General features: G+C 44.1%; 1 protein-coding gene across 1 annotated transcript; it reads right to left on the bottom strand.

Annotated features, from left to right (window-relative positions):
- Positions 1-9,421: 9,421 nt before the first annotated feature.
- On the bottom strand, positions 9,422-13,639 carry LOC149299984 (LRP chaperone MESD-like). Its single transcript, XM_089485488.1, has 3 exons — positions 13,493-13,639; positions 12,326-12,558; positions 9,422-9,683 (listed from the first exon to the last, which is right to left on the bottom strand). The coding sequence occupies exons 1-3, from the start codon at positions 13,637-13,639 to the stop codon at positions 9,422-9,424; spliced, it is 642 nt and encodes a 213-aa protein (XP_089341614.1).
- Positions 13,640-14,045: the final 406 nt, after the last annotated feature.

The raw sequence follows: 14,045 nt of genomic DNA, 5'->3' as shown, positions 1-14,045 counted from the left end.
GTCTCTGGAATAGTCTTAGAAGACATCGACACGGACACACAATCTGCCCAACCGAGCTTTCATGATAAGGTAGACGGTCAGACGGCTTGGCGGTCAGTGAAGATCAGACGGTAATGCGAGGGTTCTAAACTCTTACTACTATTTTGTTAGTTACCAGTCGCCGAAATAGCTGGTCCTTTTTCGGAATTAGGCGTCAAAGTACTGTTTTTTTTGTGTGTTTTGTACGTAAGCAATATTTCTTACAAACTTCACTTAAAAAAAAAAGAAAAGAAAAAAAAAAAAGATATATTTTGTATTTATTTATTTGCCAGAATTCCAGGGAATGGCCTAGACGTGTCATTGTCCTGTAGATGTAAAATGTGTTTATGAAACGGTAATGATTTTAGATGACCTTCTTTGTAAATCAGTATTTGAGTTGTATGCAAGGTTTGGAAATTGTTCTGTTATTTTTTTAGATGTATCCAAATGATTTGTATCTGCAAATGTGTCTGGAGTATGAGAATAAATATTTTTAAAACTATGCTTGTGTGTTTTTTTCCTTGAAAATCTATTTTTATTTAAATCAGAACTTGATGAAGGTTGCTCCACAATATCAGCAGCATCTTCCAGAATTTGAACAGCAGGATGACGCCAACCATAGGTGCAAAAGTGTGTTCCTTGGCCTCTTAAAGCTAGAAACATACAATTTGACGGCGCATAAGAATCATTCGGCCCATTATGTCTGCCCAATTTTCCTGATGTAAGGACCCTTAATCAGTCCTTAATGTTGTCTTAGATTCTGGATAGCTTTATGTCTATCCCATGTGTGTTTAAATTCCCACTTCTGCTGGGAGGCTGTTCAGTTTATCTACCACCCTTTCAGTAAATTAAAACTTCCTTACATAACATCTAAGCCTCTGATCTTCTAGTTTTAGATTAGTTTTAGATCTCTTGTTCTAGCATTTCTCCTCCTTTGAAACAATCAGAAAAGTGTTGGAGGTTAAGCATTAACAGTAAGGGATCCATGACTTGGTCCAGAGCTACCATAGCTCCCCTTGTTCCTTTTTCACTCCAAGCTGTATATATTGAGATCCATAGTTTATCATGATATCCTGAAAACCACTTACCATTTTTGTAGGCCTCCTCTGAACTCACAATGTGTCAATATTCTTCTGGAGATGGGGTCTCCAGAACGGTACACAATACTCTAGGCAGGGCCGGCCCAAGGCAAAATGCCGCCTGGGGCGAATTTTAAAATGCCGCCCCCCCCTTATCTACCCTTCCTCTCCCTCCGTCCCTGCCGCCCCCCCCCATTATCTACCCTTCCTCTCCCTTCGTCCCCCCCCTTGTACTTACCTTTCAGCAGTCCTGCGTCGAGTCTCCCTGTTCGGTCTCGGTGCCGGCTTGTAATGCTGAGCGCCGGAAATCTTCCGGCACTCAGCATTACAAGCCGGCACCGAGACCGAACAGGGAGACTCACCGCAGAGGAGAGAGGGGCGCCGAGCGGGTACTGACAGCTTGGTAAGCGAAAACCACTCGGCGCCCCTTTCTCTCTTTCGCTTTTTTTTTTTTAAAAAAAGGGCTTGGGGCGGCAAAGTGCCGCCCCTTCAAAAGTGCCGCCTGGAGCGGTTGCCCCACTTGGCTCCATGGTCGGGCCGGCCCTGACTCTAGGTGAGATCTGGCCGGAGATCTGTAAAGTGTCAGAACCACCAACCTCTTCCTGCTACTAACGCCTCTCGCTATACAACCCAGCACCCTGCTTACTTTTTCTGACACTTTATTGCATTGCCTGCTTACCTCTAAATCCTGAAGCTTTTCCTTATGCCAATCCTGTCCACTTCTACCAGCATTTCTAATCATAAAGGACTGTCACGGGGACACCCTACTCCAAGCGAGCACATGATTTGGTTCTGGTGGTAAATGGGTTAAAATCCTGTATGCCCTAGACCTCAAATAGTGATAACCCCCCCCCCTTAATAGCACCCACACTTAATTATAATGATGTAACCCCTAACGGCGAACCTACGGATTTCCGCTTCCGTCAACCCCTGCGATGCTGCGGAGATAAGGTAGGCTAGATTAGTAGACGAAGACGATCGTTTTCATGTTCGCCCGAATGCGAATGCACAAGCCTAGTTATTATTAATGCATCTTGAGGAAGAAATGGCCTTCTGACGGCTAATGATCACTTAGCATATCAAAAGAACCCACTATCTATGAGAGGATCCAGGCATATGGTGGATTACATAGATTAGAGGCAACTCATCTGTAACATTTCACACCTTGCAGAGGGCCAGAGTCCCAGCATCAAAAGAGGAAATCATGTTGTAAAACCTTTTGGCAACACATGCCTGTACAATCAAATTAACCCCTCTCATGCCGAGATTGGCCATAACATCTCTACCAGGTAGCAAATTCATGTATGCACTACACAAATTGGCATGACAAGGACCACTAATCTGCCAATGCTCCCAGGTATGCCTCTTGGTGGCTATATTTGTATGGCTGAATTTGCTTGGGCTTGATAGTACTAGAAAAATAACTATGGGCCTGTAGGTAGCCATTGTAGGTGGCCATGTGATATTTCGTGTGCCTCTGCTCTGTCAGTTATTAAATGATACAAGTAAACCTCTAAATTATTATCCAAGTTATTTTTACGTGTATCAATTGTTGACAGGTATAGCCATGTCCAATAATAACTGGCCCAAAACAAAGTATTCAAGAGAAAGATGTGACGCAAGGGCACCAGTAGACAACATCGTTCCAATAATAATAAGAAATCCCTAAAATTCAATTAATGCAAAAACAATTTGTATTATTATTAAAAAAATAAACAAGAACAATAGTTAACGGACCCAAATCAGACTGTCCTGTGACAATGCCATTATTTTGAAAATTAATTTTTGTGTTACTAGCAAAAAAATATGGAATTTCCCTTTAAATGAAGCCACAAAAAAAAGTTATGTATACCAAGTAATTCTACTGCAATACTTGATTAATGTCGTATCACCATAGCAACCAAGAGAATGGCCTAATCAGCAGGCACACTTCTCCTCAAAGGATCTATTCGCTAAGGAGAGAGCTGATAGGCTTGTTTGTGGAAAATGCGTGGTTTTTAACTTCTGGAGTTCGTTATACATTATTATGATCCCCGGAGAGCCACTGCTACAGGAAGAGCTTTGCTGGCCCTGTATAATGCATTGTTTAATCAGTGAGATTTCTTCGAAGTCGCATCAAAACTGTCATAAACACATTTGCATTTTACCACCATTTATCCATCTCTGGGTTTAAGGACCAAATATTTTCTGAGGCCAAAACCTCAGGGTTTGTTTTTTTTTTTTGTTTTGTTTTTTTTTCAATTTCCAATGAGTTTTCCATTTTTCACTTTAACCAGCTGGCTGCCTTTAGCAGCTGATGTCGAATTTCTTCTTTATTGGTAACGATGGCTCTATTTGTCTGACAATCACAAGTTCATCTAATTCTTCACTCACCTGATTGATTAATCGGCATCAATGACGACTTATGACATGTTTATAAATGTGATATTGCAATCACATAGCGCCCCCTGCTGTATAACCGTAATGAAGCAAGTAGAGCGCTGCGTTAGCTTTAGACTTTCAGGTAACCAGCGGAGCCAAGGTAATAGCTCAGTAAGCCGAGTAGAAATATAATGCAAGCTGTCAAGACAACTTATGTCTCTCTGTCATAGACCTATATATATAAAATTAGCCTTAAAAGCTTGCACTCCAATTCTACTTAACTAATTAAGGTATCACCTTGACTCTATAACTAAAGTACAATACAGGGGACCAAGTCTCCTTTTTATATCATTTTGTTATTGTCATTTGCTTGCATGAAATATGTAATATTTGTAGCCGAATGTCTCATAAATAGTAACGCTTGCATTTATTTCTGTGTTTCACATTGACTACTCCTCTACCTATGATCGTCTGCTATTTCCTTCTACCTGAAGCCTCTTGCTTACATCCAGATAAGGAGATAAAATTAATGCCAAAATAATTAAAAATGTTAAATAAAAAATATTTGATAAAAAAAGTGATTACATGAGTAAAAAAATAAATAAATCAAACCCCAAATCCTGTTAGTGCCGATAAGAGATCTAGATAAAAATCCTGTCTTCTCAATCACCTTCATTTGCTGTATATCTCCTCACCGATGGTAACTCTCCTCAAAATGTTCCATGTAAATATTTCGGCTACGAACGGGTCATCTTACCGCAAGCCAAGTTTTTTCATAAATATTGCAAAATGCAGCCATATTTGCGCCGATCCCCCCCCCCCCCGACTTCACATTCAATGCATCTGATGTTAACTCGGGCCGGTACCTTCCTCCTAATGTTCAGAGGCTGTTTAGGAAAGTCGACCCTCAATTGTAGCAAACAATGAATGAATTGCATTTAAATCACACAGGAACTAAGGGACACATTGCTAGATTACCCACTGGCAATACACACTACCATTCAAAAGTTTGGGGTCACTCAGAAATGTCCTTGGTTTTTCCCAAGAGTAGCACATTTTGTCCATTAAAATAACATGAAACAGAAATACAGCGTAGATGTTGCTGGAAAGGGCCGATTTTTAATGGAATACCTTCATGGGCGTACAGAGGCTCTTTATCGCTCCCATCGCTCCTGTGTTCCAATGGCACATTGTGTGATGTGAGTACGTCATACAGGGAAAAACTGTGGGAGATCCCCTTTATGTAATCGGTGCCATTATTCCTTTACAGTCTCAGGCGAAGTTCATTCAATTCTGACAATCAACGTTTGTAAGCAGACAATTTGAGAACTCAACAAAGATCTACCGTATTTTTCGCTCCATAAGACGCAGTTTTTTTCCTCCCAAAGTAGGATGAAAAATCAGCCGCGTCTTATGGAGCGAAGATGCAGGCAGGGAGGGGGGGGGGGCAACGATATACCGTATTGGCTCGGATATAGGCCGCACTTTTTTCCCCCACTTTAAGACTTTAAAGTGGGGGTGCGGCCTATATTCGGGGTCTAGCGCCCGACGCCCGGGACATGCAGTCCCGGGCGCCGGGCAGGCAGCGGGGTTAGGATACAGATCCCCCGCAGCGGTGCAGGGGACCCGCATCCTACTCCCCGATACGCTCAGACAGCCTCCCCTGCCAGCACTTCCCACGGGGGGGGGTGCCGGCACGGGAGGTTGTCTAAGCGCATCGTGCGGATGCGTTTTACCTTTGCACCCCCCGCGGACTTACCGGAGCAGACTCCCGGGTGTCTTGCGGGGTCGGCGGGGGACGTCTACGCAATACAACTTCCGGTGCCGGATGTGCCGCACCGGAAGTTGTATTGCGTAGATGTCCCCCGCCGGCCCCGCAAGACACCCGGGAGTCTGCTCCGGTAAGTTGGGGAGGGGGGGGCAGAGGGGGACAGTGGCAGCGTATCTCGGGGAGGGAGGACAGTGGCAGCATATCTCGGGGAGGGAGGACAGTGGCAGCGTATCTCGGGGAGGGAGGACAGTGGCAGCATATCTCGGGGAGGGAGGACAGTGGCAGCGTATCTCGGGGAGGGAGGACAGTGGCAGCGTATCTCGGGGAGGGAGGACAGTGGCAGCGTATCTCGGGGAGGGAGGACAGTGGTAGCATATCTCGGGGGGGGGGGGGGGGCAGAGTGGCAGTATGTTTTTTGGTGCTTTTTTAAAGAAAAAAACTTTTTCTTTAAAAAAGCACCAAACTTTTAGGGTGCGGCCTATATACGGGGGCGGCCTATATCCGAGCCAATACGGTACTCACCAAAAGTGTCCCGGACAGTCTCTGTCTCGCTTCGCCGTCCAGGGGAGGTCTTCATCTGGAGACCGCCGCCTCTGTCGCCGCCTCTCCTCTTCTCTGGTCCGTTGCGACGGCTAAGGGCGGACTGGATGGAGAGGACGGGGGGATTTGACGCAAGAGCCGTGTCACGTATGGCGCCGGCGCATGCGCAGTACGGCGCTTGTAGTCCAACTACACTTCCCATCATGTCTGACCAGCTTTTTTCTGTGCAGGCATGACGGGAGGATGATGTCCTTTTTTTATAGCCCATTTTTTAGCTCAAAATATTTTTTCCTTTTTTTTCTCCTCTAAAATCTAGGTGCGTCTTATCAGCAGGTGCGTCTTATAGAGCGAAAAATACGGTAATCTATTGGCTGAAAACTTCAGCGGGACTCCCTGATTAATGCGATACATATGTTTGCAAATGTAACGTGTATGAGAAAATAAAATATTTAATACTGTTAGGTTTATTCACAGCTGAACTCGAGGTGGAATGTTTTAGATGCCAGCTCTACATGTTTCAATCACTTAATATCGTAGGCAAAAGATGCTGCCGACTCGCACAGCCCACTGAGGTTAACGTAATTAACTATTTTTCGTTGAGCTCATCCAATGACAATAGACGCAGTCTGCTTAAACCTGTTGAACCATTACTTTTCGAAGACCTTTGTTCAGGGCATATAATCAGTATGTAGTGGATGTGCACCCATATAGCTTATACATTACACCGTTTAACATACAGAGGTGCGGAGGCAAGAGGGACGTCCTGCTGCAATAAATTCCCAAAACCAACGAGAGAGCAACAGAGAAAGATCTTGCATGTGCCAAAATACGATTAATTCAATGTATTCACGCCAGACCTCGTCAGTGCATTTATGCGATGTCTGTATTTTGTATGCCCTGACAAAGAACCTCCAAAGGGACGCAACGTCAGCTTGTAGATTTTGGCACAAACCCTTTTAATTGATGGGATTTTGGAATCCACCGTTTTTCTCTTAGAAACTTAGCAGAACTTGGAGATTTAGGAACCTATCAGCTATGCAGAAAAATAAGATGACATCCACCAACGGGAACGAAACTAGTACTGTTTTGATTAAATAAATAGATAAAGAGACCTTTCAAGACCAGATCCATGCCAGCCGCCAGCACACGTTTGATAAAGCCTAGAGTAGCTGAAAGCCTGTAAAGATTTACAGACTCAATAATAACATCAAGGTAACGGATTGTATTTATCCGGAACCATTTCTCCATGCGCAGCCAACAGGTGGGACTCCGGCTGCTGCTAAAGTATAATTCTCATGAAGGTTTTATGTAGGGCTGAAACAACGAATCGATAAAATCGATAATAATCGATAACGGAAATCGTTGTTGACGATTTCCGTTATCGATTAATCGAGTGATCGATTCGTTGTTGGAGCACTCGGCTCCTTTTACTTCCCTCCGCGAGCGTTCCCCGCTTCCGCTACACGCGCCTTCTTTTAGTTGCGGTTCGCTCTGTGCGAGTGGCTCCGTTCGCACAGAGCGATTCGCGGGGGTGGGGGTGGGGTTTCAGGGGATGCAGGGCAGAGTGGGGGTGGGGGGGGCAGGCCAGGGTAGGAGACTGAGTGCAGGGCAGGGTGGGGGTGGGGATGCAGGGCAGGGTGTGAGTGTGGGGGCAGGGCAGGAGACTGGGTGCAGGGCAGAGTGGGGGTGGGGGTGCAGGGCAGAGTTGGAGACTGGGTGCAGGGCAGAGTGTGAGTGTGGGTGCAGAGCAGAGTGGGTGCAGGGTGTGAGTGTGGGGGCAGGGCAGAGTTGGAGACTGGGTGCAGGGGCACAGTGCAAAGTGCCAGGGCTGGGTGCAAAGTGCCAGGGCTGGGTGCAAAGTTCTGGGTGCAAAGTGCCAGGGCTGGGTGCAAAGTGCTGGGTGCAAAGTGCCAGGGCTAGGTGCAAAGTGCCGGGTGCAAAGTGCCAGGGCTGGGTGAAAAGTGCCGGGTGCAAAGTGCTGGGTGCAAAGTGCCAGGGCTGGGTGCAAAGTGCCAGGGCTGGGTGCAAAGTGCTGGGTGCAAAGTGCCAGGGCTGGGTGCAAAGTGCCGGGTGCAAAGTGCTGGGTGCAAAGTGCCAGGGCTGGGTGCAAAGTTCTGGGTGCAAAGTGCCAGGGCTGGGTGCAAAGTGCTGGGTGCAAAGTTCTGGGTGCAAAGTGCCAGGGCTGGGGCAAAGTGCCGGGTGCAAAGTGCCGGGTGCAAAGTGCCAGGGGTGGGGCAAAGTGCTGGGTGCAAAGTGCCAGGGCTGGGTGCAAAGTGCCGGGTGCAAAGTGCTGGGTGCAAAGTGCTGGGTGCAAAGTTTCCACCTCTTTTCAGAATGTTTGGGGTTATTTTGTTTCATAAATATTGTGTTTGGGTTTTTGTACTTTGAAAATATTGTTTTTTTATTACATCATAACAAAATAAGAATGTTAATGTAAATTTTAAGTTGTTTTTTTAACATCCAGTTCATTAAATTATTTTAAATAAACAAAAAATTTGCATATTGTTTTTTATCCGATTAATCGATTAATCGAAAAAATAATCGGCCAACTAATCGATTATTAAAATAATCGTTAGTTGCAGCCCTAGTTTTATGACATGTTACCAAGTCACAGACAGACTGCTTGGAAGGTGCACCCCAGGAGGGTTTCCAGTTGGCACTGCCTAGAGCTGGTTTTCCATGCCAAATGTCACCTTTTACATTCCGAACATATTAAGGTTTCTGTCTGTCCTCATCACACCCTTGTGTAACAGAGACCACAAGGTATAAAAAAGAAACCCAAACAACAAGGTCTGTATAAAAAATTATTTTTGTCAAAATACGGTAATTTGGCAGGAACAAATATTCACAGTTTTGCTTCTCTGTTTTTGGCAACCTCTCATATGAAGCCATCATCCCTCTCCGCTTAAACATGTTATACTTTACTAAACGCAACCCCCTTAACTATCCACCAGCTCCTACTAATGCTCAACACACCATTTACCGCCACTGTTTAAGTGACAACTTTGGTTTCTATTTATTGTATGGAAAAAATATTCAATTCGAAATGAGAAATCATAAAATCTAAAGTATTATTATGGTTTCTCATGGAACACTGGAAAATATTGTTACAAGCGACAAATACATTGAAATTCATGGACCTGCATACTGAGGGTTTTTGCTATCTGATATTAGTAATGCTGAATATGGGTGTGGAGCCCAAAGTAATGGTTAGCTGGTCACATCACTTCATAAAAAACATTCAATCTACCTTCTGTAGCCTTTATAACCATTATCAGAAGAAGGGTAATGAAAATAAACTGATCAGTCACAAACCTGGGTCTCTAAAGCAACAAAGAGCTTTGTACAGTAACAAATGTTCCTAGCTATAGGATTCTCGCTTTTAACACACTCGGTGTAATGAAGGGTCTTAAAAAGGATAAAATAGACCTTAAGTACTAACAAGATGTAAAGCACTCAATCTCTCTGATACAAAAGGGTTAATCAGTTACCAGCAGAAGATGGCACATACATAAACATGAGTATTTTCATTTTTTGTGTATTACACACTCAACACTAAGAAAAGTCAAGGATAATAGTAACAGGCAGATTGTCTTGGATCCTTAAATCCTGGAAGGATGTTTGGTTTAGTCAACTATGCAGGAACCGGTTGTCATAAGTCTTCCTTTGGGGTTGATGCTTTATTACTTTCTTTAGATGGTTTGGACTTTTTGCCTTCACCACTTTTCTTCTTCTTCTCTGGCTTAATCTTATTATTGTTCTTTGAAGAGCCATCTGCCCCCTTGCCAGGGTATACCTGCCCTTCCACAGTCACATCTGCGCACCTCTCTTGATGTACAAGGAAGTCTTTAACCTCCCAGGCATAACTTCCATCACGAAGCATAAAGATTGCCCGATTTGCACCGACAATAAACCTAGGAAACAATTGGGAGGATTTTGTCAGAGCAAAATAACTGAGAAATTACATTTATATATATAAAAATCTAAAAATAGAATATAACAGCTTCGGGTAATGCTGGTGACACAAGAACCACTATCCACTATGGGGTTTATTCATCAAAGTGGGAGCTGCTAGGTTAGTTGCCCTTTTAGTCTTAAACTTCCTGACTACCCTATACATTATGAAGGATCAACATCCACAATCTTTTACTGGAAGTTGTCTGTGTATAATGCATAGTAAATATGGAACGACAATTACAAGTATGCATTATAGAGGGCCAAATCAGCAGAAGCTCATTGGATCTGCCCCTTTGCAATAATAGTTACATACAGAGGTGAAATATTTGGGGTTAATGAGTAAAGCCCTAACAGACTAACAATATACGGAGAGAAAATAAATGGCCTCCTTGGAAGGAAAATGTTTGGTAAAGTGAGCAGGTACTGCTTAAATTCAGGTGAGAAATTCTTCTGTCTAAGAAGGCATATCAACTATTAAGCATCCAAGCGGTTCCACGAGAATAGTGAGAACAAGCGTTCTTGGACTCCAGGCATCTGTGATAGTTTAAACATCCAACTAAGACAGGTCAGCAGATCATTCAAGAATCCTGAAGGAAGAGGTTTTCTGCATGGTACTGAGTAACCTTAACGTCCATGAGGTGAATCAGTCATTGATTAAATCACTTATTATCCAATTTAACCAAGAGACTGGGAAATGCACAGAAAGCACACTTATGTAAGGGCATCAGTCGTTTTCTCAAGTTAGACAAAGCATTTGATCAGATTCTATGCAATACGATGAAAGGGTGGCAGCTGGTGGCAAATTAGCAACACTAATCAACCTGCTCCCTTCTTCATACCAAACTTTCCACTAAATTCAGGCGAGGCTTAATCGATAGAGACAATGAAAATATGGAGTAAAGCCGGGGATCCCGGATTAAAAAGTACCCTGAACTAGAAAACATAGGATCTGAAAAAGAGACTGATTCTGTCCTGACAAACGCAGCTTTATCATACATATCGTCCCTCATATAATGGATTATAGGGAAATTATCCCTAATAGCTTGCTAAAAAAGTGTAAGCTCATTTGAGCAGGCCCTCCTCATCTGTTTCTGTATGTCATCTTCTTAAGTTATATACTACTTTTTATGTCTACCCTTTGTACAGCGCTGCAGAATCTGATGGTGCTATATAAAACAATAATAATAATGTAGGCAAAAAGGATGCCCTAATACTAGAATTACAGAAGCCTTGCATAATTATTTGATCCAAAGCAACACTTTATCAGTTATAGCTACAAGCCTACAGAACAATGGTCCAGTTTCATCAGCGATACTCACATCAACAGTAAGGACTGTGTGACAAGGCCAAATACCGGGCCACGCTTACAGTCCACTGAACTGAAGCACACAGTCTGGTATCACGTAATCAACATCTAATGCAGACCTGGGCAAAGCACGGCCCGCGGGCCACATCCGGCCCGCTGAATAGCTCGGACCGGCCCGCAAAGAGTGTCCTGGTGACTCACCAATGAGTCCGGTGTCCCCCCCCGCCCCGGTCACTTACCTTAAACTCCTGTGTTGGAAGCGTTTGTCTCGGGTGCCGGCGCTTTACGCTGGGCGCCGGCATATGACGTCAGACGCCGGCGATCAGCAGTGAAGCGCCGGCACCCGAGACAAACGCCTCACGCTTCCAACACAGGAGTTTAAGGTAAGTGACCGGGGCGGGGGGGGAGATCCTGAGAAGGGGGGGTTAGGGAGTTAGAGGGGAGATACTGAGAAGGGGGGGTTAGGGAGTTAGAGGGGAGATACTGAGAAGGGGGGTTAGGGAGGGAGGTCTTACTGTGTGTGTGTGTCTTACTGTGTTTGTGTGTGTATCTTACTGTGTCTGTGTGTGTCTCACTGTGTCTGTGTGTGTCTTACTGTGTCTGTGTGTGTCTCACTGTGTCTGTGTGTGTCTCACTGTGTCTGTGTGTGTCTCACTGTGTCTGTGTGTGTCTCACTGTGTCTGTGTGTGTCTCACTGTGTCTGTGTGTGTCTTACTGTGTCTGTGTGTGTCTCACTGTGTCTGTGTGTCTTACTGTGTCTGTGTGTGTCTCACTGTGTCTGTGTGTATCTTACTGTGTCTGTGTGTGTCTCACTGTGTCTGTGTGTGTCTTACTGTGTCTGTGTGTGTCTTACTGTGTCTGTGTGTGTCTCACTGTGTCTGTGTGTGTCTTACTGTGTGTGTCTTACTGTGTTCATAGCTTATTCAGTTATTGTAATAAATATTTTAGCCCATTTTTTAGCTCAAAATATTTTTTCCTTTTTTTTCTCCTCTAAAATCTAGGTGCGTCTTATCAGCAGGTGCGTCTTATAGAGCGAAAAATACGGTATGCACTCCGAAGCCTTGTTCATTTTGTTCACTTCTGTGCTGTGCTAATAGTTATTCAGGCCTTACTTATTCAAGCACCTCTACCAATGACGTAGGCTTGAATAACTTTATTAAACAGCACATAAGTTAACAAAATGGACAAGGCTTCGGAGTTTGTAGTTTGTAGAGGTCTGGCCCTCTAAAACCATTCCAATTTCTCATGTGGCCCCATGGGAAAATTAATTGCCCACCCCTGATCTAATGTTACCTCTGGATGTCATAGTTGGCATTAAAAAGGCTGCCCTGCCACAGGCTTGTAATCTCTTCGGTCTCCTTCTCAGTGGGGTTTCCCGATACAGTCGCGAAGATCATTAAAGTCTTGCCCTTCTTGGTCATCTGTAAGATGCTCTCTGGGTTACTTGGATCAAGCTTAGAGAAGTCTACAGGAGGTGGAGATCTTTTATGTTCTGGGAGGTCGCCTTCCTCTATATCATCATCTTCCTAAGAAAAGAAAAAATAACAGCTGTTAAGGTAAATAACCATTCATTTAATCAAATCTTGCTACACTAATCATATTCCTACTGAAACATAGGAAACCTAGCATTTTTACACTTTATACTACATAAAGTCACTTTTGAAATACAGATGATCTGCTGTAATTATATATATATATATATATTTTAAAAGCTGAAACTAATACAAAATATTGGTAAAGCATCCTTCTGCCACCTCTGAATGCAATACTTTTGTAACTAAATAAACTATTACAAAAGAACATAAACCGTTCACTACTGTAGTGAATCGCCTTTCCTAGCTGGACAGGAAGGAGGCATAACAGCCCGAGCGGACATTAGAAGCCCCATATGAGATCCTGGGGTGTTGTTACAAAATATATATATTATATTTGTATATACGCACATATGCGACAATATGCGGCTTGTGTAAAGACGTTAATGCTGACTAGGTAAGGTGACAGGAATATTGCCAGAACAGGTAATTGACGGCTGTCAGTTTTGACAGCTTTATGCCCAAGATCCCCTTCATTAGGTAGAACACGACTGATATATAAAAAGTGTAAGCTATGGCTTGTTTCAAATAAATGATTTGTGTTACACAACAAGTTGTCATTCCAACACAAAAATACACCCTGCTCAACACATCTAACTAATGTGCTGCTGCCTGTAAGGTCCTCCTTCACACGATCCGTATGAAGCCAGCATCGGAAACCCCAATGGGTGCGTAAACTGATACATGCACCCGTTTAATGAAAGCACCCAGCGAGGAATGGTCCATTACGTATCAAATAATGTCGGGGGGTGTTACAAAAGCATCCGCATGAACTGCTCAGCTGCCACTACACCGAGGCCCTGCATCGGAACTGTTGTCTCCCCCCCCCTCGTGGGAATGGGAAACCCCCGATCCAGCCTGTCCTCACCTCCCACTGCTCCAGCAGTCGGGCCATATCCGCATCATTGTAATCCCGGATATCCTTCTTCTTCCGCTTCTTCTCTTCAGCGGCTCCGGTCAGGCTGAGCACCATCAGAAGGCATAGACACACAAACCGCACGCTAGTAGCTACCATCTTCGCCAAGCGCCCGCGTCACAAGCTCAGTGCCTCGATAAACCCCGGCCGCTCCAGCCTAGGAAAACTCGCTTCCGATTGGTTGTTTCTACACCAGTAGGAAAGCGACGCCTGTTTGCCGTTTTGAGGACCCGTGCCATCTTTGTCAATGGCATTCCACTTCTTTGTCGCCATGGTAACGAAAATGTGATTGACATCACAATTCTACTTAACGGTGAAAAACGACTCGAAATCTTGTAATATGCTGTTTCCAGATACAGATAAAATTCTTTCTGAAGTAAAATGCGCTTAGTGGGGTGCCATATAGTCTAAATGCACATACAGATGTATAAAAATAGGTTTAATCACAAAGTGCTTGGCTTCTGGGTCAGGACACCCAAGGAGGTTGACATGACACATGGGTCCA

Source organism: Sceloporus occidentalis, unplaced genomic scaffold (assembly GCF_023333645.1).
Source record: "Sceloporus occidentalis isolate IW3139 unplaced genomic scaffold, rSceOcc1.0.p SCAF_26, whole genome shotgun sequence".
In the NCBI taxonomy this organism is placed as follows: Eukaryota; Metazoa; Chordata; class Lepidosauria; order Squamata; family Phrynosomatidae; genus Sceloporus; species Sceloporus occidentalis.
This window is presented reverse-complemented; position numbering and strand designations above follow the sequence as displayed.

Coding starts and splice junctions, on each gene's coding strand:
- LOC149299984 (XM_089485488.1), bottom strand. CDS start 13,639: ATGGTAGCTACTAGCGTGCGGTTTGTGTGTCTATGCCTTCTGATGGTG. Junction 12,559..13,492: donor GACTGCTGGAGCAGTGGGAG/GTGAGGACAGGC, acceptor TTCTTTTCTTAG/GAAGATGATGATATAGAGGA. Junction 9,684..12,325: donor GCCAACTATGACATCCAGAG/GTAACATTAGAT, acceptor ATTGTTTCCTAG/GTTTATTGTCGGTGCAAATC.